Source organism: Trachypithecus francoisi, unplaced genomic scaffold (assembly GCF_009764315.1).
Source record: "Trachypithecus francoisi isolate TF-2019V2 unplaced genomic scaffold, Tfra_2.0 Lachesis_group15, whole genome shotgun sequence".
In the NCBI taxonomy this organism is placed as follows: Eukaryota; Metazoa; Chordata; class Mammalia; order Primates; family Cercopithecidae; genus Trachypithecus; species Trachypithecus francoisi.
This window is the reverse complement of record NW_022681460.1, coordinates 3,960,689-3,988,456: the sequence shown is the minus strand read 5'-3', so window position 1 is coordinate 3,988,456 and position 27,768 is coordinate 3,960,689. Positions and strand designations below refer to the sequence as shown.

Here is a 27,768-nt window from a genome sequence, read left to right as displayed (position 1 = left end):
GACCCCTGCTCTTGTGTTCTCTCCAGACAAGGCCCTGTAGGCCTTGTGTCTTTTTCTGTCTACACTTTACTTCTGGGAGGTCACCAATCATCACACTTGAAAACCAGCCACTACACATTCGAAGTGACTTACTGATGGAAAACGAGCTATGGTAGAAGAGTTCACCAGAACCACTCAACAGGATGAGCCAAACCAGCAACTGCTCCCTTGACCCACTGTCACTAGAATGCCCAGCACCCTATCACCACTGCTACTGGTGGAAGAGCGCTACCATTTTGTGTAAAACCGTGACTTTTAGAAAACAGCCTACAATACTTCGGCACTTTAAGCCTAGCAATGTAATTAGAACTTCACAGTTCCAGGTTCAGAGGCAGCAGCTCTTGATATCAGAAGGTGTTCACAGGTCTCTGGGGTGGCTCCCACACTACTCACTTGAGGATGAGGGCCATGGTCTCCTTCCTGTCCTTCCCCTGGAATGGCAGGGACCCTGTGAGCATCTCGAACTGCAGAGAAATACAGAGTACAGTGAGTTCATTCATCCAGACGGACCCGGCTTCATGGCGAAGCACCCTAGCGGGGCAGCCTGCTACCATGTCCATTTCCTCATTCAAAATCTCCATCAGTCAAGTGTAACCACTGGCCTATGTGCTTGTGGTACAACAGTGATGAAAACTGCCTCACAGAGCTTGCCATTTGGTGGATGAGACGGGTGAATGACAGATGTGGTAGATAATCACACTCTGTGGCAGGCCAGCAGGCACCGAGTACGGCAGAGAAAAGAGGCAGAGCAGGGTCCCGTGGTCAGGCAGTTTGGACGAACACATCTTACATGCAGTTTAGGACCCTGTCCTGCCCTGGCAGGTGTTGTGGAAGGGATGAGCTAGGAGGAGGAGGAGAACAGCTAGCTCATGTTGAACACCCATGCATGCCAGGATGCAGGGGCCACAGTGCTTCCAGCACGAGATAGACCTGACCATGGCCATTAGCCTCTGATGAGGACAATATGGCACAGCAACCTCTCAGATACAGCTGCCACACCCTACATCCTTATTTTGTTATTACTGGACATCTACCAGGACGGAGCTTGAGATAAGGAGGGGACCGAGCCCAGCCTTTTCTGAGCATGAGTTTCTTTCTTGAACCAACTCCCCCAGGCACATGCAGCAGTGATTACACGCACCCTGGAAGCAGTGACCCGGAATGGTCTCATCAGAGCAAGGTGCACAGCTGACTGCTTCTCACAAAAGAAACTAGGGTGGCAGCAGCAACCAATCTTTTCATAAAAATAAGATCCTGAATCTAAGTGAAATGTGCCCAAGGATCAATCCTACTCCATGTCTTTCAAGTCAGTTTAAATTATGGGGAAGCAGGTGTTTACATGGTCTTATTGAATTCTCTCTCATCTTTATTTTTTACTGCGTGTGTTTCTGCCCTTTTAGAATTCATCCTCCAGCATTTGTCCTTTGCAGTTTGAAAATCTTGCGAGATACACGAAGTAGAAAGACCAAAAAAAATCACGCAGAATTCCATTACCCAAAGATATCCAAAATTAACATTTGTTAGTTCCTCCTAGTAATTTTTTCTAGCTGTTTTTTGTTTTAAAAACACAGATAAGGTTTTGTATACTAACTTTTCACAGAATAATATAAAACTTTCAATGGTTATGATGAAATCTTTGTAATATCACTTAACAAACATGTGGATATGCCAAAATGTAATCGAGTGTATCTATTGCTGTACACTTAGAACATTTCCAATTTTCTGCTATGATAAGTACTACTGAAATGTGCACAGATGATTTCCTAAGATTTGGATTTATTCTTATGATAGGCTGCTAGGAGTGAAATTATAATCTTAAAGAAATGATGCATTTAAGGCTTTATTAATATTACCAGTCTGCTTTCTGAAAACAACATTTTAAAAGAAATGGAAACTTTTCCACCAGTTTTGACGTTTGAAGCCTGTTCTGTCACATTAAAATGTGCTGTCCATCGTGTACACAGAGTAAGTGAGGGAATTCAGAGCAGACAGGCTGCAGGCAATCAATAAATACAAAAGTAATAAAAAGCAAGCGGAAGGGGGTCCAGATGAGAATTGAAAAAGAGACAAGTGTAATTAAATTGGAAAGGCCAGAATGCTCTGACTGGCAGATGAGCTGTTTGTCTGGTAAAACAGGATGAAAGTTTTTAAGCTGATCACACACACTGAAATATCTCTCAGAATAGAATTGTATTAGCAAAGGGAACTCCTTTCCTATTCTGCTCTTTCTCCTTTTTGAGTCTATTAATAGCACTATGAAATCCCATTTCCAAGGACAAGACTTCTGGCTGTGAAATGAGAAAGCTGTCATCCCGTACACACCGTTTAATCCTTGTTACACAAATGGTACCTATCTGGATGCCTGGATATCATTTATTTTTTGCTGATGGACTGGTATCTTGTATACATTTGTTTGGTGATATTTTTTCTTTCCTTCTTTTTTTTTTTTGAGATGGAGTCTTGCATTGTCACCCAGGCTGGAGTGCAAGGGCACGATCTCGGCTCACTGCAACTGCTGGGTTCAAGCGATTCTCCTGTCTCCACCTCCCGAGTAGCTGGGACTACAGGCATGCGCCACCATGCCTGGCTAATTTTTGTATTTTTTTTTTTTAGTAGAGACAGGGTTTCGCCATGTTGACCAGGCTGGTCTTGAACTCCTGACCTCAAGTGATCCATCTGCCTTGGCCTCCCAAAGTGCTGGGATTACAGGTGTGAGCCACCGTGCCTGGTCTGGTGATTTCTTTTTAGCTTTTGAAGATGATTCCCTTGTGATCAGGGTCCACTGCTTTGTGTTTCTCTCTCCTCCTCCCCTTCTTCCTCCATTCACATGCTAGCAGGTCCCCAACCATCTATTCAGCCAGAGAACACCCAGCACAGCATCCATGGATATTTACTAACTGCTTCTTGGTGATGAAGGTGCTGCTGATGGTGGGGTGATACTGAGGGTGAGGTGTGGACTCTGCAGCCTCCACCAGCCATGGGGTTCTGCTGCCTTTCCCATCCCCTTATCCATCCCTTTCTGTGGAGAAGGGAGATAATTTCAGTATGGTCGTCTGAATCGAGCTGCCCGAGAACTTTTCAATACTGAAGCATTACTGACTCAGGCTGCTGATGACTTTCTTGGGACGTTATTTACAGTGAGACTTTTGCCGTGTTGTTGAGCAGCACTGAGGCTGGCCAAGGCTTCCGGGGTGAACTGAGAAAAGCCGAGGTTCATCTTGGGGTCCCACAGTCAAGTACACACACTGGAGGAGGGAGGACACTCCAAGGGATTCTTTCCCAGTTGGCACCGAGACCAGGCTGCAGACAGGCACAGAGGGGCTCAAGGAGATGCAGCCACAGCTCCACAGGGTGCAGGCCTGATGCTTCTGGGAAGGTAACTGGACAGACATAACACAGTGCTTCTCAACTGGGATCACCGTTGCGTGCCAGGGGACATTTCCTAACGACTAGAGACATTTCTGGTTGTCATGCCCGGGGGTCCTGGTGCTACAGGCATCCAGTAAGGGAGGCATGGATGCTGCTAAACATCCTATGACACACAGGACGTCCCACAACAAGGAAGTGTCCAGTCCTAACCTCAACAGTGCTGGCTGAGAAGCCCTGTCTAAAGGGACAGCTAAGGAACCTGGAAAGAGTGGCGGCCCTGGCACAGGCAGGACGCACCTCATGGAGGCCAGTGGTACTGGGGGCAGGGGAAGGAGGGGCTCTGGGAAGCGTGGGACTCCCACAGTCAAGATGTTTGCCTGTGTCACCCTTGGTGACAGGAGCCTCGATTTCAAGTTTACTTGGCCGATCACCATTCTTAAAAGGGCACCAAAAGCAAGTTAACATTTTATCTGAAAACAGGTGAGGACAAGCCCTGTCCTGAGATGGGTGACTCAAAGTGGCAGAGGGCCTGGCTTTGCTAGTATGGAGGGGCTGGGTCTCGGACAGCTGTGTTGATCCATGCCCGTGTGTGGAGGTCCCTGCGTGCACAGATACACGCCCTCTAATCCGAGCTGCTCTCGTTCCATGTGCTGCATCCAACTCTGAGTGCCAAGAATCTCAGTCTCAAAACAGCCTTGGAAGGTGCCGTTCCTCACAACCGTCTACAGATGAATGGTCCAGCTGCAAGCAGCAGAGCCTGAGCCCAGAACCATCCATGTTTGCTATGGTGGCATAAGGACACATCACACGGTATCTGAGGTGGGATGTCCAGAACATTCCATGCCTGTGGTTAAGAAACGGGAGAAGGATAAAGTGGTCTCATGAAACCAGAGTGCTCAAGAGATGCTTTAGATGTTTACAAAACACAACTCAAATATCCTTCTAGAAACTGGCTCCAGTCTGGCATAGAGGAGTAATGGAAATTCTACAAACATCACCATGCAGCCGGCCACCGGGTTTGCACGTTCTTCTCCAGGTACAAGCTCCTAATTTCACACATGGAATTTTATTCAGGGACACTGACTTCCCGCCCCTGGCATACACATCCTTCCTTCCAGGTCTGTGGAGGGCACTTGTGGATGCTGCTCCTCGGAAAGAGATCCCAGGACATATCCATCTCCAGGGGATGGATGGCCACCCACACATGAGGACCACTCCCTCAGCACGCGGCCTCCAGGGTCTTAGCCTTCTTTTAAAACAAGGCCCCTCACACGCACAACGGCTCTGCACCGATCCCCTTACAAGGCTGGGGTAAGATACGACTTGAAAGGTCATCCGAGGCCCATCTCTTAGCTGCAAATGAGAATTCAGAAGTCACTTCTGATGCCGCCCAGGGAAGTGTGGGAAGCGTGGGGCCCCCACAGTCAAGACCTTTGCCTGTGTGCGGCCGGTCACCACGTGGGCGGGCGGGACTAAACGAGAATGTGTTTCTGGGACAATATGTGATCTTGAGCCCGACACTTAGGCTCTTCGAGCTTTAGTTTTCATTTTTGTGCACAGAAAGAATACAGTCTTTCCTGCCGGCTTGAAGATTGTCAGGTTGAGATCCAATGTGAAGATGGCCGGGCAGCCTTAGCTTGTGGTCACCACTGCAACAGCCAGCCCTGCCTCGGGCTCGAGAGGGACACAGCCGTCCTGGAGCTGGACCCCTTCCCCAGCTGTCACGAGACACTGAACGTGGGACGATCCCAGCAAACAAGTGAACAATTCAGTAAGAAATGTCCTGTGCCCAGGGTGGCATGTGGGAGGAGGATGCCTGGTGTGTTGATGTGCCGGGCAGTGCTGGGCGAGGCCTCCTTCAGAAGCTCTCAATGCCATCTTCTCCATGCTTTAGGAAGGGGGCGGGCGGGGACTCCAGGACGGGTGAAGGCTGCCGGGTACTGGGTCTGGGTGGTGTGAGTGCCTCTCTGCTTCCACCCTGGTGTCCTCACTCCCTCATGGGTCCCTTGGAGGCCTGACCGGGTACAGGCACTTTTGTCTGTGCTGGGGCATCCTGGGTAAGCGTGACTGGTGTTTAAGAAACTCCATGTGCCAGGAGACACTCAGAGAGACAGACAATGACGATAAAAGATGGTAGATGTTAGAGCAGTGGCAAGCCAGGAGTGCCGAGAAGACACCAAAGCCAGAGCCACCAGCCAGAGCCACCAACCCTGCCAGGGTCAGCAAAGGCCACTGGCGGTGGCGCTTCTGTCTTAGGGCTGATGGTGGGAGGGAACCCGGAAGGAGTTTGCTGGAGCAACACGAACGCAACATGGTCTCATTTCCTCTTCTTCTGGCCCCTCCTTGTGTCTCCATCTTTGGATCATTCCTTTGATGTCTTTTCTGTTCTCCTATTTTTTTTTTTCTTTCAGCTTCTCCATTTGTTTTTTAAATTTGTAGCAATAAAGGCCAGAAAAGCTGGGTGTGGTGGCTCACTCCTATAATCCTAGCACTTCTGGAGGCCGAGGTTGGCGGATTGCCTGAGCTTGGGTATTCAAGACCAGCCTGGGCAACACAATGAAACCCCCATCTCTACTAAAATACAAAAAAAAATTAGCTGGGTGTGGCGGGTGCCTGTAGTCCCAGCTACTTAGGAGGCTGAAGCAGGAGAATTGCTTGAACCTAGGAGACGGAGGTTGCAGTGAGCCGAGATCGCACCACTGCACTCCAGCCTGGGCAACACAGCGAGACTCCATCTCAAAAACAAACAAACAAAAAAAACCAGAAAAAAATTAAAGATATATTTTATATTATGAGAAAGGTTTATGATCTGTTGCCTTAATAGAAGAAACAGAAGAATATCAAATACCCCCTCCGTCGACCCCCCAGAAACCTCACAAAACTAAGTCCAATTGGTTTTGACTTATATGTGATGTTTTGGCTGCGCTTTTCTGTGCTAAGGTACTCCTCTCCACTCCAGCCTGGCCTCTTGTTCTTTCAAATATCGGTTTTTCTTTTAAATAATGGTTCGCCTGAGAGCCGGGTGGCAGCATTTTATGACCTTGTTCATTACACAAAGGCTGGCCTGAAGCATTGCTGTATGGGCCACTTGTGAGCCCAGAGTTACAGGATAGGACCCAGAGACAGGAGGATGCCAGGAGCCCTTTCAGGGAGCCTGGGTGTGCAGTATGACCAGCCCTGCTCTCTGGGGGAATTTGGGGTTCTCAGGAGGGGTATAAGAACTGGAATCTCTCCTGAAGCCACAGACTATAAGCTTGGACCCGTAGCCCAGCATTGGCAAAGGCAATGTCAGACTTCCCTGCACCAGCAAAACCTGCACCAGTGTGGGAGGCCTCCACAAGGCCATCCCGGCTGCCCTCACCCACCACTCACCAGCCAGGGTCACACAGGAAACCGATATATGTGGAAGGGAGTGAAGCCACCTCCAAGACAGCAAAGCGAACCTGTCTCACTGACGTATCTAAAGAAAAACTCTTTCAGTGGAAGGAACGCAGAGGTGCTCTCAGATGATGGTGGGGTAAGACTTAGCTCGGTGGTCTCCACATGGAGATGAAAGCAGAGGTAGTCTCAGAGGTGACCGTGGGGGACTTAGCTCATTGTTCTCTGCACGGAGAGGAAAGCAGAAGTGGTCTCAGACGTGACTGTGGGGGACTTAGCTCGGTGGTCTCCACATGGAGAGGACCTGCCCCTTAGCTGGTGCCACTGAAGGTCTGAATAATAAAAAATAAATCCACAGCATCATCCTCCCGGCTGAGCTCGTGGGCCCGTCGCTTTGCTGCAGGCATTCTCTCAAGCGTCATGCCTGTGCTCATGTGTTGAACAGCATGACTGTCTCTGTTGTGACTCGCTTTACCAGGCAGGAATGACCAGGGAGGGAAGGGGCTTCCACAGGCAGGAGCAGCCACGGATGTGATGTGGGCATCTGACTGCGAATTGGCCTTCTGAGTTAGGCTGTGGACACCCATCTCCGGAGCTCGTCTAATGTATGTGCCCCTCAGGGAGAGGTGAGCAGCCTGTGCGGGCACGTGGGACACAGCCAGGGTCTGTGAGCTCCTGGGGCCGAGACCAGAGCCTAGAGAGTGGTGCAGTGAAGTGACCCAAGTGGCAAAGGACCAGTGAGGCCTTGGGCACCAGCCGGGGGTTCCCCAGGAGACACTGCAGGACTCAGCACTGGGGTTCCCTAGCAAGGGGACGAGGGGTGGGGTGTGGTGGGAGGAGAGGCAGCCTGAACTCTGAAGGGAACTGGGATTGGCAGGCACACAGTTCCGCCACACGCCAGCGGAGCAACCTTCATCCCGTTTCCTAAAGTGCTCATGGCCTCAGTTTCTTCCTGCGTGTGATGCACAGGCCGGAGTGCGGGATACCCCTGAAATGCCGCAACCCCATTGTCATCCAGGTCAGATTCCAGAGCACTCACTGCACGTCCGCTCCACCCGGAGGTCACGAGCCCCCTGCCCAGCTGGGAGGGTGGGACTGGGGGAGGGAGGGAGGGTCCTCTGAGGATTGGAAAAGGAGCCCACACTGTTCCTAGGGTACAGAAGACCCCGTCCAAACCGGGTTCGGTTATGCACTCTGTTAAAACGTGACAGAGACAACTCACTTTTCCAGACACCGATGCAAAAATGCCTAACTCCATGTACGTCTCAGTTTGTAACTAAGTGCAAGGATTTTGTGTTTAAATAAGAAAAATATTTTAAAACAAAAATCATGGCATCTCTTATAATCATCATGCTAAGCCCGAAGAGCACAAAGTGTAAAGAGCGTTCAACTCCTCACACGTCTGCGTTCTTGTTTGCATCCCAGCCCCGCTTTCTGAGGTGGGGACGCAGGATGGGGAGGAGGCTACCAGGAAATGCTTGGCCTGGACACTTGCCTTGTGTCCCAAGCCCTCAGGCACTGCCTTCTTCCGCATTCCGGGACCTCTGAACCAACCTGGGGACAGGGGTCCACGTGGGGAACAGCCGCCATAGCACGGAAGAGGGTCGGGGCAGGCTCACCATGAGCACGCCGAAAGACCACCAGTCGGCACTCTGCGTGTGTCCTCGCCGGTTGACCACCTCGGGTGCCATGTACTCGATTGTCCCGCAGAAGGAGTATGCTCTCTTGTCGTGGTCAATGGCCTCCTTACTCAGGCCGAAATCTACATGCAAACAAAGCATACACACTGCCTCAGTCTCTGGCTGTGTTCAGGGGTACCCACACAGGTGGGCATCAGTGTCCTTCTGTGGGCTCTGCCCCCTCTCCAGGTGGGTGTGGCAGAGCCCTGCTCAGCGAAAGCAGGACCACGTGAGCTTGCCTTCGGGCAATAGGGAACTAATACAAACGGGGTGTCCTGAGACTAGAGGAGCTGTTTCCAGTTTGACTGAACTTGCTGGTGGCTTAGATAGAAACAGGGAGGGCAGTCACGTGGCCACCACCACAGTCCAGGGAGTGAGGAGGAGGCAGGGACAGCATCAGTGAGGACAGCAGTGCAGGCCGCACTCCAGCGAGACTCCACATGTCTGCCCTCAGGTTGGCACTGGGCATCAGCAAGGCCCACATTGCAGGCCGCACCCCAGCGAGACACCAGATGTCTGCCCTAAGGTCCGCAGTGGGCACTGGGGCTCCTGAACCAAACACCCAGCGATACTAAGGAGCCCAGCAAACAAGAGCTTGGCGGGGGAGAGGGAAAAGCAGGGGCCACCGGGGAAGCTGCATGGTTCTGGACGTTATGAAGATGTACAATGCCATCACCAGTCTGTAGCTACAGAAAAGTCTGCCAAATCAGAGACAAGCATCTGGCAAAGGGAAGGGTGGTCTAAATAAGGGGGCTTGGGCTTTGAGGTGGTCCCCAGTTACCAGGCTGAGATGAAGCCACGGAGGAAGCCTGCCATCTTTTACAAACCTGTGATCTTAATATGTCCCTCTTCATCCAGGAGGATGCTAAAAGAAAGGGAAAGAAAACAGATGATTTAGAGAAAGACCAGCCTGCTGACGGGCACGCAGAGTTCAGAGGGGAGCTGCGGGCCAGCTGCGGGTGGACGTCTTCAGGGAGCCCTGATGAAGCTGGCCCAGGTGGTCCCCATGGCTTGTGCAGTGGGCTTTCCCATCCTGCCTCCCTTCTCCACAGCTCCCAGCTCAACAACACATTTGGTGCCACACCTCCTGGACAAAGGGATGTGTGTTCTTGCAGCTGGGGGACTGCTGGCTTTAGACCTTCGTGGGTCCCCAGGGAAGGTCTGGGAGCCCTCCAGACTGCTGTGCACGAAGCACAGGTGGAGAGTGTCCTGGGACCGCCCTGGCCTGTGGAGACCCAGAACCTCGCAGAAGGAATGTTTCTGCACTCGGGATGCCTTTGATGTCCAAAGACCCCCTTCTTCTCCCATGTATCCTCCTCTGATCCCTGCCCTGGCTCTTGAGACCTATCCCAGGTGAAGCCTGCACAGGCAGGGGCCATGGCACCAAGGAGCTTCAGGCTTCAGCAGGTACATCTTGGGATGAGACCTGCTCCCGGCCAGTGGGAGACCACCGGGACCACCCCCGCGGGCCAGTGGGTCCGTGTCTTGTTCCCTGCCAAGCCCTAGTCACGCCACGTGCCTGACATGAGAGTTGCCTTTGCTCCTCCCAGGTATCCTGCCGTGGGGTGGACCCTGCATAGAGAATGGAGGCAGGGTCCGTAAAGGGCTGGGAGCAGGTGTAAATCCTTTCTTCCCTGAACATCAGGCTGGAGTCTGGGCTGTGATACCTTGACACTCCTGTGACCCCACACTTCCCTATTTATTTATTTGGCTGTAATTAAATCCTGTTCTTCCAGATGCTGGGAGGTACCAGACTCGCCCTAAAGAGACCAGGAAGTGGGCTGGAAACAGGCAAGGCTTGGAGGATTAATCTGTGACACCTTTATAGAAAGCTGTGAAAGGACGGAAAGCCTGACTCGCTACAGCACAGAGGAGCCCGGAAGACATTATGCTTGAAATGAGCCCGTCCCGAAACATCAGGTATGATATGATTTTACAAATATAAAATGTATGGACCCTAGAGGAGTCAAGAGTCACAAAGATGGAAAGTAGATGGCAGGTGCTGGGGGCTGGGGAGCTACTGTGCATACTGTGCAGGGGGACAGAGCTTCAGTTCTGCAAGATGAAACAGTTCTGGAGATGGACAGCGGGGATGGTGGCCCAGCAATGGGAGTGTGCTTAATGCCACTGAACTGGGCACTTAAACGTGGTTAAAACTGTAAAAGTCTTGTGTATTTTTCTACAATTAAAAAAATCTGCCACGGAGTTAAAAAAAATACCTACTATTTTCTGGAAATGGGAAGGAAAAGTTACAGCATATCATTAAGATGACAATTTATAATGAACAAGGCAAATGTTTTCATATTTGCCTTTTGGGCACATTCAATCTTTGCCCAGAATTAAGCACCTTTCAAGATTAATTTTCTAATAATTCTAATTGAACAACACAACCTTTTCCTTCAAGCCTGTAATTAAATAAGGCTATTTTTAGCTATAGGATCACGCTGACCTTCAGGAGTAATGAGAACCAGCACTCCCGGCCTGAGTGGATACACAGGGTGTGCGTCTAACCCACAGGTATCCACAGCCAGGGCCACGGGAAGAGGAGCAGTGGCAACGTCCACATAGACTCACAACACAGACTTACAACACAGCACTCCGACTTAGAGGGTAATTAACACGAGGTTAACTTCTGGGATGACCTTTGCAAGGACCCAAGGTGACAGGCCAGGCTCTGCAATCACCTCCCAATTAGGGAGGGGCAAAAGGGGAGGCCTAGGGCTCAGCACCAAGGGGTTCTAGGTCAGACCCACTTTGAAATGGAAATCTGGCTTTGTGCTGCTGCTCTTGCGGGGAGACAGCAGCTGCTAGGAGGCTACTCTCTTCGTGGGATTACTCCAGATAAAGTCTTTTATGATTCTACGTTGAGCATCCCTTACCTGAAATGCCTGAAACCAGTGTTTAGGATTTGGGGATTTTGGAATATTCACTTAGATATAAAGAGATATGTTGGAGATGGCCACAAGTCTGAACACAAAATTCATTTATGTTTCATATATACCTTCTACACATCACCTGGAGCTAATTTATAGAATATTTTAAATAATTTTGTGTATGAAACCACATTTGTGTTAAGTGCTTATGTGTGGAATTTTCCACTGGGGGGTGTCACATTGGGGCTCAAAAAGTTTTGGATTTTGGAGCATTTCAGATTTTGGACTTTCAGATGAGGGATGCTCCAGCTGTATTTACACACGTATTCAACTCACATGTGCAGCTGTGGCATTCCACGGACTGGTGGTGCCGTCAGATCATCAAGCACATGGGCAAATGCATTTTACAGCCTGCGGTGGATATGGGATGTGACCTGGTTTCTGGGTAAACCCAGCTGTTTCCCATAAATGACAGCTGCCTCTAACATCACCAGCTTCAGAGCAGGGCTTGTCTTTTCTCAGTACCATGCAGGTGACAGGGCAGGAATGTGGAGTAGCAGCTGAGACCTGTTTGCAGACCCCAGGGCCCCCTTGGTCTTAGCTCATAGGCTCGGGGCTGCCTGGTGGCACCCAAGGCTGGTCAGTCTCACCAGGTGATGCCTCATCTAGGGGCGGCTGTGGGCCCTGGTCTGGGTGGGTGGCATTAATCAGCCCCTCAGGGCAGTGAAGAGTGAGTGAGATGATCAGCTACTTCACCTCAGGGATACTGCTGAGGTCAACTCAACCTAAAATACCATGCTCCAAATCTCGTCTTTTCTAAGTGGATCACTCCTAGTTATGTGTCGGGTCTACAAAGAAAATGTAAAAACAACAACAACGCAAGGAAAATGGGAACACTATTATTTTGGAGGGACTTTATTATTCAAAAATTTAGAATACATTAGCAAAATATCCTAGAAATCATAGCCTCACAGGCCACCATTGCCAAGGATACACAAATCTCAGGGGACTCTGGGCCTGGGAATTCTAGGGCCATTGTCTTTTAGATACGTTCTTGGGCGAGCTGATCTGACTGGGTACCTAGAGGTGGGGCCAACAAGTAACTGAGTAGAGGTTCATTGACCACATTCCGGGGGCTTCCTGAAGTAGATGAAAGGGCTTCCTGAATCTGGAGGATGCGGGGAAGAGATGACAGAGGAGGAGAAACTGCCCTGGAGGCAGCCATGTTTGAGATGGTCCCCAGTGGCCAAGTGAGCCTCACCCAGGAGAGAGGGCGGGAATGTGGGTCAGGGTGGTGGCCGTGCCCTTCTCCAGCTCTGGCTTCCTGTACATCACAGACACACACCTGAGCCTGGCCTCCCTCAGGCGTTATGAGTGTCAGGTGAGAACCGGCCTGGGCGTTTCCTATGCAAATCAGCAAGGCCACACCTGCACCTGATAGCTGAGCCAGTCCTGCCGGCACACAAGTCTCCCAGCCTGTCCTCTGATACGTCCTCATTTAGGAAATAAGTATCTAGCAGTGGCTACCAACACGGGTCAGCAAAAAACACGGAGTTGGTGGGTGTGGAGAAGTCAGCCTTAGTTTTCTCTCACTTACTTCTCAGGCTTCAGATCTCTGTAGATGATCCCCAGGCCGTGGAGATGGTCTAAAGCCAAGGCCAGTTCAGCCAGGTAGAACTTGACATCCTCCTCCGTGAACATGACCTAGTAAGAAATAAAGTGAAAAACAAAAAACATTTAACTTGTTTTACGGCTGGTGTGTTTTAAAGAACGCTGCCAGAGGGACTGAGAGTCCACACTGGGGTCGGTCTGCTCTGTGGAACGCTGCATGGTTTTCTGACTCTTCTCATGGAAAAGTAAGTTCCCTCTGCAGTTCTAAGATCAGTGGATGGAGACGAGGGCTTCCTGCAAAGGTGACTCATGCCGCCTTGAGAGTGCGGGGCTGAGATTCAGCCTCTCCTCTCTGTGTCCTTCTCGCCCCTGCAAGTCATTTGGCTCTGGAGTAGGTTTCTGGGTTTACGTTCCAATATGAGTGCTAATGATGTGAATTCATACAAATTTAACACAAGTAAGACTCTGTGAGGGCTTGATGAGGTGACTGAAAATGGGTCTCGAATATCACTTTCTCCATGGATTATCTATCTCCACTCCTTGGGTTGATGCAAACTAGTAGCCTACGTAACCTGCTGTCAACCCAAAGTGGGATTAGTTCTACCAAAGACCACCCACAGGTGGTGCAGAGTCGGCTATGGGTGCCCCAAGCCGAAGGGACGGGATGGGGAGGGGTTTCTGGGTGTTGGGGTGGGCGGCCACCTTCCAGGATCCCCTGTGGCAGGGACAGCTCAGGGCTTGGAGGTGACCAGGCAGGGATGGCCTAAGTGTCCATGTGCTGGGGGCTCACTCAGGCCAGCCGAAATATGCATGAGGCCTTGGAGCCCAACAGACCCCAAAGCCATCGTCCCACCATGACTCATCCCCACCCCTGACTTGTTAGAATCAGCACATAGTTTTTGTAGACCCCCTTACAAGGAAGCCGAGTCATGCCCACAAGCCATTTTCTATACGCGTCAGGAGAAATCAACATTACGGAGACTACAAGTCCACATGATTACTGAATTATCAGCACACAGCCAGAAGGCTGCCCGGCAAGCACAAAACTAGGAGAAAGGTGGCCAGGGTGCCTGAACGGTGAGTGGCGTCAGGCTGACAGCTGGGCACACACTTCACACAGAGGGTTCTTCCACGGGGCTGGACACGCAGGATCCACGTCCCGACAGTGGCCAGTGGGTGCCAGCCACCCGCCAGCCCCCCGAGTCCCCGTCCTCCGTTCCACACTTGGCCAGCGCCTTTCCCGGATGGATGTTTCTTTTCTAGATTGGTTCATGTGCTCAGTGGACTGGCTGACAGCACATTCTGCTGGTGACCTGGTTCTTTCCTCTGACTTGACATATCCACATGTGGACCACCATGGGTTGTGTGTACAATTTGGAGCTCAGAGGCAAACCTGTCTTTCCACTCCCCCAGCTCTTAGTGTAACCCCCAAGGACAAGAGCAGGACATTTCTCCATAGAAAGGAAACACCTCATGGTGTGAGTCCTGCAGGTTCGCTGGCACAGTGACTGTCCCCTGCACTTGCTGAATGAAGACCCAAGGTGAGTCCTGCAGGTTCGCTGGCACAGCGACCCTCCCCGTAAGATGCTGGGCCCTGTACTTGCTGAATGAGGACCCAAGGAAAAGACATTTCACAGGTTCCCACCAACTACTCGAATCTGTGGTGCCCACCCAGGACAACTTTCCTCCTACTCTGAAATAAAGGCCCTCAGGGGAGACACATTCCCACATGAGAGTTGCTGGGCTTTTCGCTGATTACTGTTGTCTTTTTGGTCAGGGCATCCAACCACAGGCGTGTCTCATAGCAGTTGCTGGACAAACCCAGACCCCAAATGGACTGACTCCCTGTGGATGAGAGGGGAGGGGACAAACCAACAGATGATACCACATGAGGAATGGGCAGACGCCAGGCTCCAGCATCTTTGGAAACGGGCACACAGCAGGTGGCACAGGAAGGGGCCAAAGGGCTTCGTGTAGAGCTTGGATCAGGTTCTCCCGGCCCAGTGTTTTTCCTCTGTGCACGGAGTCCCACAGATACGTGCAGCACTGCCCGAGGGACCGATAGACGCACAGGGACAGGGCAGCCATGGTCTCTGGGACCCTCTGGGCCCGCCTCACGAGCAGCTCTGCCTTGGCTTACTGTTCATTTGGGGCTTTGTGCAAGACAGAGGGGTCTCCTGCTGAAAAGGGGGAAGGTGGGGAAAAGGGAGTGGGGGGTGTGAAGGCCACTGTTGCTGTGAAAGCACCTTGGCCACTCCTCCTTTGTATAAGGGATGAACAAGCGGGATCGTCAGAATGGAAAGCCTGGCACTGGCACTGCCATGGGCAGAATATGCCTTTTGCCATACCATGAAGTGGGGTGCTTTTCACGTCGGGGCCACGGGCCTCTTGGGATGCAGTGAAGTTGCATCCTGGAGAGTTCCTACCTGAGGCACTGGAGGTCAAGGGGAAGCCTGGGGGCGTGCAGTAAACAGCCCCAGTGTGCGGCGGCTTAGCAATACCTCCCTCTTCCCAGGACGGAAAGTGAGACCCTGTGAGACTCTTTCCCAGCCGCTCCTATCCACTGACCTGCGCCTTCCATTGCTCTAGCTGAGAGGCCAACAGCGTGACTTATGGTACCGGAGCTGCAGGGGCGCTGCTGGGGTCACCCGGGACGATTGCTAGGGCCACTTGTGCAGCTTCCTTAGAACCAGCCAGCAATGCACACAGCACACTAAACACACACACACACACACACACACCCCCATCACACATAGCACACACCATACATACCACATACAGCTCACACACCAACACACATACACACATACACACACCCTACACATGCTGCACACAGCATGCCCAAAACACACACACCCCACATCACACATAGCCCACACCATACATACCACATACAGCTCACACACACCCCAACACACATACACACATACACACACCCTACACATGCACACAGTATGTCCAACACACACACACCCTCCACATCACACATAGCACACACCACACATACCACATACAGCATACACACACCCCAACACACATACACACATACACACACCCTACACATGCACACAGCACGCCCAACACACACACCCTCCACATCACACATAGCACACACCACACATTCCACATACAGCTCACACACACAGCTTATACACACACCCTACACAGGCACACAGGATGTCAAACACACACACACGCCCCATCACACAAAGCACATACCACATATAGCACACACACCCACACACATACAAACCCCACACATACACCCTACATATGCACACATGCACACAGCACACCACACACCCCCACACATAGCATACCACACACACCAACCCCACACATGCACACAGCATGCCAAACACACCCCCCACATATACACATAGTACACATACCACACAGAGCACACATCACATACACCACAAATCACACACCTGATGTATACACACAACATACATCACACACATACCACACACCCCACATGACAATGCACACCCCACACATGCACACGTGCTCACACACCCCCCACATAAACCCCACACATGCACATGCAGTCTCACCCACACACCCCCACACCACACAAGCACACTTGCACACACACATGTACATCCCTCCCACACACTCTTGCACGCACTCACATATGCACCTCCCCCCCCCCCACACACGCACCCTCGCATGTGCTCATCTCCTCTCAGTGCTCTCCACCCCTCCTTCCCTCTAGTCCTAGACAGAAGCTCCTGCCCGCCCTCCTGTGTGACGTGGCGGCTGCTCACCTCTTTGGACAGCCGGGTGAAGAGGTCCCCTCCCCGCAGGAAGTCCAGGATCAGGTAGAGCTTTCCTTCTGTCTGAAAGGCTGTGGGGTAGAGAGACGCGCATTTTGGCAGCTTGTCGAATGTCCTGTGGCTCTGGCTTCTCCCTGCTCAAGGTGCCGCTTACTCCGGGAGGCTGAGCCACTTGAGAAATGGCAGGACCCCGCATCCAGCAGAGGGGGTCTGACACTGTGAGGGCTGCCCCTCTCTCACTGTTTTAGGGGGTCTTGAGATTTTTTTCATCTTTCTTTTTTCTCCCATCCTTCCCTTTTTCAATTGCAAAGGAATTGAAAGATACATGAGGAGAAAGATGTGCATATTCAAGCTGTTATAGTTGCTGGCTTTTGTTGTAATGCAGTAGTGAGCAGCCTGAAGGTGGCTCTGGTTCAGAGGACGTGTCCTTTCTGCCCTGTGGAAGTGCCTTCTTCCTACAGAACTCCACTCTGGTACCAGGGAACCCCCTGCCTTCCTCTCTCTCGGCAGTTCTGGTGACGGGTCGGCCCAGTTATTTGTACATCAAGACAATGGGGCTCACGTCTGAGGTCTGGCCACTGTGAGCTGCAACTGCAGACTTTCTGTTTCAGGCCACAGGCAGGCTACACAGCTCCTGCCCACCCTCAGCAAGGACCTGCCTCTGTTGAGAGGGCGCATGAGCACAGGAGGGTTTAGAGAAGCCCGTCACTATCGCTGCTGTGACAATGGCTGCTCCGGCAGCACTGGTGAGGCGCCGCGTGGTGTCTATTTTATCTACATAGGAGGTGTGGCTGGAAGGGATCCCAATATCCCTGCATACTAGAAAACGTTTTATTTTCTAAAAGTAAATGCGAGAAACATCATAAATGTGGGGGTTTTAGACACACAGCCTCTAGCTAGAGAGCCCTCTGCCAGAACTGTGTAAATGGAGTGCGCATTAAATGCTTCATCCTGGGCTTGACAGGCAGGTGGAGACGCTGGGTCACCACCGAGGTGATGTGGAGGTCTGTTTAAAGCTCTTTGTAGGACACCCAGTTCCTAAATTTCTTCAGAAAACACCCTAGCAAGTAACGTAAACGACATGTGGGATGGGACTTGACGCCTGCTACCGGGCAGCAGCGGAGAGGGCAGAGTTTTGGAAAGCCAGCCTCTGCGGCCTCCTCTGCCGGGATTTAGAGGTTTGCAACTGCACTGTCCATGGCCCAGAAGGAATAGCAGGGTAGGCCCACCTTCTGCAGGCCTCCTTCATCCTGTCCTCAGATTCACACAAATCTCACTTAACACCTCCCCGACACAACACCTTGTCCTTTGCAACCAAGAACAAACTACTAGTTTTATCGTTGTTCCCTTCTGTGCTTAGCTCATCTGGATTATTAGGTGGGAAAGTTTAATGTAATAAGCCACGAGTCTGCAGCCACCATCTCATCACATCTTTTTTTAATTTGAAGATTTCACTTACTGCTTCTCTATTGGGATAAAAAGGCAGACAGCAAATGAAGAGAAGTTGTGTGGCAAAGCAGCTATGTGGCCTATGGTTAATTATTTGAGCCTCGAAACATGAAAATAATAAGCTACCTTGAATGGAAGTTTTGAGGGTTCAATGAGCTACTATCTTTAAACATGATATTCATTTGAAATGAAGAAGGTGTTACCATTTCTGGCTTAAAGACATTATTGGGTCATAGAGCATTGTATTCTAAAACAACACAAAGATAAGTCACAGATTCACCCCAATCTAGGTTGAGATCTTCTAAATTATCAATGGTATGGTAATAATTTAATAACGGATACCCCATCTAATATTAGGTCTTTGAGATGAAAACAGGGCTTCTTGCTCTTTCAAAGAAAATAAATACAGAAGAGACTAAGCGATCAGGATAGAAGGCACCTTCATCCCCAGGCAGGGCAGGACTCTATGGTATGCGAAAGATTTTCTTCTTTCTGATCTGTTATTTCTTTTTCAATTTTCTTTGATCTGGAGAAGGTTGCCCCCGGTCCTCTCTAAAGTGTCGTTTTGACTCTACTTACCATAATGAAGCTTCACAATGAAGGGGTGATTCACCTCTGCCAAGATGTCTCTCTCCATCTTCGATCTCACTCGGTCCCGAACTGCAAAGTAGAAAGATAAAGGCTTGCATGAGGCAGGAAATAAGAGTTCTGAGGAACACTGAACATGAAATATTAGATATACTTCCTGCCAACTTTTCATTAAAAAATTTCAAATATATACAAAACTTGAAAAAGTTGTACAATAATCCTAGATTTAACAACTGCTTACATTTTAATATATTTGCTTTCTCTCCCAAACTATATTATATATACATATATTATATATACATATATAACGCATCTCTACCTCTCCAAAAAATTAAAAATAAACTGTAGGCAGCACGACATGTTACTCTGAGGTGCATGTGCAGGTGTCTCCTAAGAATAGGGACAGTCTCTTAGCATAAGTCTAACACCTACTGTCACACATAGGAAAACCAGCGATCAGTCCATGATACATCTAACATCCGATCTATATTCAGCCCTCCCCTCCACATCGTTTTCCCGACCTAGGTATCCAATTCAATTATATTGGTTGTTAAATGTCTTTGTTTTGCTCCTAGAAGACAATGGTCCCACACCTATTTCCCTCGCCCTGTATTTTTTCATGGACTTTTTGGGAAGTCCAGGTCAGTTTTTGTCTGTAGAATGTTCCACATTCTAGGTTCGTCTGATCGTTGCTCAATTGCTTTCTATAACGCTTGTATTTCTTGTAAACTGGAGGCGTGATAAGATTGGGGATAAACATTTTTGGTCACCAGGTGATGCCTGTACTTTAGCCTCCTCACATCAGGGGTGCCTGCTGCGCTCGCCCTCTCTGTGTGATGCTAAACGTGATGGGTGGTTGAGGTGGCAGGTCACCATCTCTCCATGGAAAAGGTCTTCATGTCCCTTTGTAAGTAACAAGCATCTGTGGGCTGATACCTGGCATGGAGTGATCTGTGGGTTCCCTAGTAATCCTTCATCCAATGGTGTTAGCATACATATGTGATCCCTGCCTGAATCATTCAGGGCTACAGAACAGCCATGTTCACACATTTCTGATGGAACTGGAAATCAAGAGGAAGATTCCTTCTCTCCTCCTCCATGAAGATAACCATGGACCACATACTTTCTGTTGAATTTAGTGTGTTATAACAGTTACATATTCTTCTTAGTGCTCACACTATCTCAAGTCTGGCCATCTGGGAATACAGATGTAATTAGTTTTGATGCAAAAACAAATGAACAAACAAATGAAGAGCACCACTTGAGTAAGAATAGCTTTAGTATTCCCCTGAGCAAGCTGCTATACCCAGGGCAGTATCCAGGACCTCTCACAGCCCCATGAATGACGAGAGAAAATTTCTTCAAACATTTCTATCGGGACAAATATGATAAGTGTTATATCATGGGCCAGGTATTTAAATTTATTCATATTTAGGACTTGTGATACACATACTGCTAAAGTTTTATTTAAGAAATTCTTGGCCAGGCGCGGTGCCTCACACCTGTAATCCCAGCACTTTGGGAGGCCGAAACGGGCAGATCGCCAGATCAGGAGATTGAGACCATCCTGGTTAACACGGTGAAACCCCGTCTCTACTAAAAATACAAAAAATTAGCTGGGCATGGTGGTGGGCGCCTGTAGTCCCAGCTACTAGGGAGGCTGAGGCAGGAGAATGGCGTGAACCCAGGAGGCAGAGCTTGCAGTGAGCTGAGATCCGGCCACTGCACTCCAGCCTAGGGGACAGAGCAAGACTCCATCTCAAAAAAAAAGAGAAATTCTTCACCAAGAATGCTACAATAATAATAAGAAAATAGAAAATAACAAACTGGGAGAATGTGGAGAACTTGAAACCATCGTGCATTGCTGATGACGATGTAAAATGGCGCAGTCACTGTGGAAAATAGCGTGGTAGTTCCTCACAAAGAAGCAGAATTACCATGTGACCCGGCAATTCTACTCAGAGGATACACATCCCAAAAAACTGAAAGCATGGATTTGAACACGTTCATCCACCCATGTTCATGGCATCATTATTTACAACAGACAAAGGAGGAAGCAACCCAAGTGTCCATCAACAGATGAACAAAATGTGATGGTGCAGTAAACACACACACACACACACACACACACACACACACGATGGGATATTATTCAGCTCTAAAAAAGGGTAAAATTCTAACACACAATAGGAATGAAACTTCAGGACATTATACGAAGTGAAATAAGCCAGACACAAGAGGACAACTATTGTATGATCCCACTATAAGAGCTACCCAGAATAGCCAGATTCAGAGAGACAGAAAGCTGAATCGTGGTGAACAGGAGCTGGAAGAGGGAGAATGCGAAGTCACTGTTTCCATTTGGGATGATAAAAAGGTTTTGGGTGTAATACTGGTGAGGACAACATTGTGAATGTATTCATGTCACTGAACTGTTCACTTACAAGTGGTTAAAGTGATCCATATTATGTTATATAGGTCTTACCACAGTTAAAAAGAGAAAGTCCTTCCTCATTCCGGGGGTCCCTGAGTTTCACTGTCTCAACTCCTGGTTTTAATGCTCACGCCTAGGATTCAGGCTCTCTGAAGTCCGCCTGTGTCTTTGGTGCTGGGACAGTTCGCTTTCCCGTTTGGTCTGTAATAGTGTCTCCGGGGTCCCGGGTGGTGACCATGGTGTCTGGCCCTGCACTCCAGCTCACTGTCAGCATCACTGTGTCCTACCCTTGGCTTGTTTCCTCATATGCTAACTGGATGAGACAGCTCCCACCTCCTGGGGCTGCCTGAGAAACCTGTAAGGTGATGTGTGTGCCACAACAACACGGGGCCAGCCCACACTGTGCTGCCTCAGGTGTCGCTGCAGTGACACCCGTATTATATGCCCAGATCCTCGTTTGTTTTCTTTTTCTTTTTTTCTGATCTCTCCTTGCTGTTCCACTGCTCTGCCCATCCCTCTTCTAACCCCAGACCCTTGTCATCACAGTGGTCCTGTGACATTCCTTAGAGTAGGGGTGTCGACTCTTTTGACTTCCCTGGGCCACACCAGAAGAACTGCCTTGAGCCACACATAAAATACACTAACACTAGCGATAGCTGATGAGCTTTAAAACATCATCAAAAATCTCATAATCTTTTAAGAAAGTTTACAAATTTGTGTTGGGCTGTATTAAAAGCTATCCTGGGTCCCACGTAGCCCACAAGCTGTGGGTTGGACAAGCTTGCCTTAGAGTCTAGACGGGCATCGAGCAGGCACACAGCAGGTGGTGCTGTGGGCAGAGCTGGGGGATACTAGCGTCTCCCCTGAACCTCAGTACCTCCTTCCCCAGTGGTCCTTGCAGTTCCTAATCCCTTGAGACCAAAACACCAAGGTGGAGGGTGCAAGAATGACTTCTTATCACTTATGCCCAAGGGGACACGGGAGGTCCTCCTTCCGCCTCAACTAACGGAATCAGGATTTTATTGCTTAAAAGACCTTGGGGAGCATGCAATTCAACCCCATGTTCTTACAGAAGAGGAAACAGGCTCACTGCAGTAAAAAGCTCAAAGTTAGATAGCTCCTGGTGGCTTGGAGGAAGCAGACCCCTGCCTGCCCCCCTCCACTGGGTGAAGGCCTGGTGTAGGTCCCAGCCAGCGTGTGTGCACTGTCTTCGCTGGACACAGGCAGCATGGACTGCGGCACAGAAGACAAACTGCTGGGGAGGCAAAGGGGGAAGCAAACAACCCGGGCTGAAGGAGATTTAATGAGAGGGGCCATGAATGGAAACCACTACCCCAGTTGTTAAAGCAGAGGACTGTGTTCAGAAGCCGGGATAGCGCAGAACACTTTCATAGAATACAATTTTGTACCGCTGGCTGTGATTTTCTCTCTAGAGTAATGACCCCGGAGTTTAGAGATTCTTTTCTTCCTCTCTGATTGTAGTCATTGTGTGCAAACCTTTTTGGAAGGCTCTCCTACTGAATTTAGTCTTGCACCCGCTCCTGTTTATCATTTGTGAGTTCATGTCTTAGTGATCTGGATTCCGCGTGCTGGTCAGGGTAGTTTTCTTCTCTATGCAGGTGAACTGGAAAATAGGCCATAGGATCACGGGTTTGGGGGAGATATGGGAGCAAAGGTAGGCAGGCTCAGTCTTCCTAGCCCTTTTGCAAATCAGACAGCTGAATGGTGAGGTCACAATTCTTGCCGCTTGGCCTCAAATTCCTTCCTCCCCCACCTCTTCTCCTGGGCCCACTCCTTTCCCATCACTGCTTCTCAGTCTCCTTTGTGCTGGGCATTTGGAATGTGAAGAGGCAGGCTCTCCCCTCCAGGAAGTGAGAGCCCAGTGGGGAGACACCCTGTGGCGATGGCAGCAAGGGGCCACCAGAGGGTGACCAGCCCCACCCCTTGTGTGCTGGGGGAGCTGTGCATGCTGGGGGAACTGGAAACAGCCCGGGAGGTTTTCACAGAGGAGGAGCTAATAAGCCTTACAGGGGACCCGGGAGCCTCCAGGTGCTCGGGCGGGAGGATACAGGCCAAGGGATGGCCCTGAAGGGTGGCAGCTGGGGTACCCTCAGGGATGCGGGTGGGATGGCGCACAGAGCTGCAGCGCCACACTGATGAGGCCTGCGGGCAGGGACATGGGAGCCTGCAGAGCCAAGAGACCATGGAGAGGACTCTCACATAGCACATGTTTAGGGCCTCTAGATTTAAGAGGTCATGTGGAGGATGCAATAGCAACATGGCCGGAATGGACAATGTGGCTAGAATGGGGCAAAGGGATCCTGCTATCCAGCCCTGCAGGGGGACAGGTCTGGCCTGGAGGAGGGAGAACTGAGACCTCATGACCTTTCAGCTGCTGGGAATAAAAAGGAGGGAGCTGCATCGTCCTAGCCCTCTGCATGGGTGACTGGTGGAGAAATTAGCCAGGAGAGAAGTCAGGTAGTGGGCAGGTAGAGAACAGGCCACCTGCACTCTTGGCCTGTCGAGTGCTGAGGACATGCAGAGCTCAGGAAAAGACTTGGTTTGGAGCTTTGCTGGAAATACAGATGCAAACACCCGCCCCAAGGCAGCAGCCCAGGGTGCCCGAGGACCACCGGAGGATATGTAGGATGAGAGGAGGACCATGGTGAGGACCTCGGTGAGGGTATTGTTGTTCTGAAGGAGGAGGGAGAGAGGATGCACCATGATGTGGTCCGCAATGGGAAGACCCGGAGGAGACAAGAGAGAGAAATCAGGAAATGTGAAAGAAGTGTTTGGTGGCAGCAGATGCTCAAGACAGTGCACCAGGTGGGGACGGCAGGAGGCCGCTGGTGGCGTCGTGTGACTCACAGCCGATTCATCGGGGATGATGCGATGAGGACATTGCTCATCCCAGGGGAGAGGCCCGCAGCTGGGTCTGTGTAACCCCTTGATGTGACTTTTAGAAGCTTTGATATACTTTTTTATTAAAACATTTTATCCATTCATTCTTGAAAAAATAGTTCCTGATGTAGATAAAAATAAGAGAGCTTGTTTTATTAAACACGACTGCAGTTATGCACCGGAGAGGACACTCTGAAGGGCAAAACCTCATGCTAGCATCGGCATGACGTCATTAGGATGCTCTCAACAGACTCTGGAGATTGCCGGATGGAGCTCTTGTACCTACTAGCCTGGCTCTGCAGCAGAGGAGAATGAATGGAGGGAGGAAAAGCAAAACGATTCACAAGGAAGATGTTACAAAGAATGTCTCTGTGAAAGGAAAATAAATCCTGGGGCCCCCACCTCACTAAGCTAAAGGGAAAACTCAAGCTGGGAGCTGACATGCTCATGACGGCCTTGACACCGTGATCCACCCAGGGCGGAAAACCGCTTGAGGCATTCTTAAACCACAAACAACAGCATGTGCGATCCGTGCCTTAAGGACATGTTCATGCTGCCAGTAACTAGCCAGAGCCATCCCTTTATTTTGGCCCATCCCTTTGTTTCCCATAAGGAATACTTTTAGTAAATCTTATGACTGGCTTGCTGTCAACAAATATGTGGGTAAATCTCTGTTCAAGGCTCTCAGCTCTGAAGGCTGTGAGACCCCTGACTTCCCACTCCACCCGCTGTATTTCTGTGTGTGTGTCATTAATTTCTCTACCCTAGTAGAGACTGCGTTAGGGTCTCCACAACCGAGCTGGTCTCGGCACCTGAGCAACACAGTAAAACGCTGTCTCTACTAAAAATATAAAAAATTAGCTAGGAGTGGTGGCGTGCACCTGCAGCCCTAGCTCTTGGGAAGCTGAGGTGGGAGACTCTCTTGAGCCTGGCAAGTTGAGGTAGGGTGGTGGGAGTAAAACACTGCCTCAAAAAAAAAAAAAGCAAAAACAAACTACAATAAAGGTGAACACTTATCTGGTATCTGGATGGAGAATCTTTTTTGTTTTTTAAATATAAGCAATGGAAGAAATAACACAGGAAAGATAGACAGATTGAGTTACAAAATATTTACAAATTGGCCATCCAAAAAGATTATAAAATTAAAAGGCAAACAAAAAAATATGGTTATCTTAAACAAGCAGAAAAAAAGGTCAAAAGCCAAAATAAATACAATACCCAAATACTATCATTATGCTTATAATAATAAAGAAATGGAGAATTCAGCCCTGACAGTGAACGGAACATATTCCAGATTAAACACATCAGTGCAGGGACGATGTTTTTATAAGAATGTTCTGTATGGTTGACACCCCGGGCACAATGTGGCCTAACACAAATATATGTTGGGTTTAGGGTGGCAGAAAACAGGAAAAGGATGTGTTCCCTCCAGGGCAGGGCTGTATTACTGCTGACGACACTGTGTAACTGACCAATGCCTAGTTTCTGTGTATGAATGCAAGGACCAACTAAACAAGATGTCAAGGGACAAGGACAGTCATCACACCAAGCAACACCCTCAGCATATGAAATACGATGACTGGAAATGGCTCTTCAAGAGGGACTGGGGAGGATGCTCAGGTCTGTGCAAATTCTAGCTTTGCTGGGCAGAGCTGCAATCCACTGACCTCACCATTGCCCACCCTAGGAGGTGTTGGTTATTCATGGCCCATATCCAGGGATGGAATGAAAGGGCTAGAACCATGGATCTGCCAACTGACAGCTATGGAGTGATTCTTCCACTAAGAAACAGTGAAAGCAAATGTGTCATTTTCTGATGCTGAGTACGTTCAAGCCACCTCTTTGACAGCCAGGGAGTCCAAGGAGCTTTCATTTCTAAGATCTAGATACATAAAAAAGAAAACCAAGTGAAGAGGTTTCTTCAGAAATGTCAGCAGCAATTTCCTGTTGGGTAGTTCTAGACTAGTGGAGACTCTGGAGCCAGGCTATTTGGGCCAGGCCAGAGCCTCTTTGTGAGGTCTCTTCTCTGGTACTTAACAGGTTAGTCTGGAGTTGACGAGGGCTTGCTACTATAGATGTGAAAAGAATAAATGTTCTAGGCTATCTTGAGATTCGCTAATAAATAGTAGGCACTGGGGATAAGTTAAAATGTCATTGTCCTTCAAGTCAGCCCTCTATTTGTGGCCAACCTGCTGCATTTCAGGTTTGGGTGATGTGGTTTCCGTGGTTTACTTTGCGCTGTTCAGCAACCTGTGCCTACTGGTACCAGCTCTAACTGCCATGTGCTCTTCACCTGTCACGGCCCCAAGACAATCCTTGGGACTGAGATGGTTGTGGAGGCACCAACAGGTTCACACCACTGTGAAGGGCATGGTTTCCTTCCCAGGAAAACATGGGAGGAAGCACTTTGTGAGATTATCCTGGCAGGCACGGGATATATGATACACAATTAGAGCTACTTTCTGGAACCCCTCTTCAAGGTGCCTCTTTTCAGGCAGCAATGCCTGCGTTTGTGTTTCTAATTTTTAAATGATCTCCACCAATAGACATTATATGCATGTCACGTTATATAGCATATTGTGGTGGTCAGTTTTAGTGTCAACTTGACTGGGCTAAGAGATGCCCAGAGAGCCGGTGAAACATGATTCCTGCGTGTGTCTGTGAGGGCGTTTCTGGAAGATATCAGCATTTGAACTGGTGGACTGAGTAAAGATCACCCTCCCCTATATGGGCAGGCACCATCCAGTCTACTGAGGGCCTGAATAGAACAAAAAAGCAGTGGGAGAGGAATCTGCTCCCTGTTGAACTGGGACATTCATATTTTCCAGCCCTTGGATATCAATGCCTGGTTCTTGGCCTGAGACTTAAACCATTGTTCTCCTCTCCCCCCACCAAGTTCTCAGGACTTCAAATTCAGACTGGAACTTACTGGAACTTACACCACCAGCTCGCCTGGTTCTCAGGACTTCGAATTCAGACTGGAACTTATACCACCAGCTCGCCTGGTTCTCAGGACTTCGAATTCAGACTGGAACTTACATCACCAGCTCTCCTGGTTCTCAGGCCTTTGGATTTGAACTGAATGACACCCCAGCCTTCCTGGTTCTCCAGCTTGCAGACAGAAGCTCCTGGGGGCTTTTGGGCCTTCATACCCATGTGAGCTGATTCCTGCAATAAATCTTCCACTAAGAAATGTATATCCATCCTGTTGGTTCTGTTACTCTGGAAAATCCTGAATAATACAGAATTTGGTACCCAGAAATAGGATGCTGCTATAATAAAACCTAAGAATGTGGAAGCAGCTTTGGAACTGGGTAATGGGTAGAGGCTGGAAGAGTTCTGAGATGCAGCTAGAAAAGGCCTATGTTGCCATGAACAGACCTTTCAATGCGATTCTGGTGAGGACTCAGAAAGAAAAGGAGAGCTGTAGAGAAGGCTTACATCTTCTTAGGGAATAACTAAGGAATCCTGAATGTTGATAGGAAGTCAGTATGGACCAGCCATCTCCACAGAAGCCAGCAGCAATTCTCGGAGGCAACAGAAACATGACCCTGCAGCCAACTCAGACAGCATTAGCGCTGCCCACCCGTGTCACGCCAGCACAAGAGTCCCAGGGTAGAATGATTTAAAAGTAGGGGCCACCGGTGCCTGGGACTGCAAGGGCACTG

General features: G+C 49.6%; 1 protein-coding gene and 1 long non-coding RNA gene across 6 annotated transcripts in view; one reads left to right on the top strand and one right to left on the bottom strand.

The window, feature by feature from the left end:
• Positions 1–27,768, bottom strand: part of RPS6KA2 (ribosomal protein S6 kinase A2) — a 358,054-nt gene that overhangs the window by 77,865 nt on the left and 252,421 nt on the right. For all 5 annotated transcript variants that reach the window (XM_033234244.1, XM_033234245.1, XM_033234246.1 and 2 more), the window contains 6 exons: positions 18,757–18,837; positions 16,720–16,799; positions 12,936–13,042; positions 9,293–9,330; positions 8,406–8,548; positions 433–503 (listed from right to left, as the gene is read on the bottom strand). In XM_033234244.1, the coding sequence (XP_033090135.1) occupies positions 433–503; positions 8,406–8,548; positions 9,293–9,330; positions 12,936–13,042; positions 16,720–16,799; positions 18,757–18,837 (520 nt within the window). The remainder of the gene's footprint in view (positions 1–432; positions 504–8,405; positions 8,549–9,292; positions 9,331–12,935; positions 13,043–16,719; positions 16,800–18,756; positions 18,838–27,768) is intronic.
• LOC117096889 lies at positions 10,247–27,297 on the top strand. Its single transcript, XR_004442702.1, has 2 exons — positions 10,247–10,385; positions 26,997–27,297. It is a non-coding gene; the product is annotated as an uncharacterized LOC117096889 (long non-coding RNA).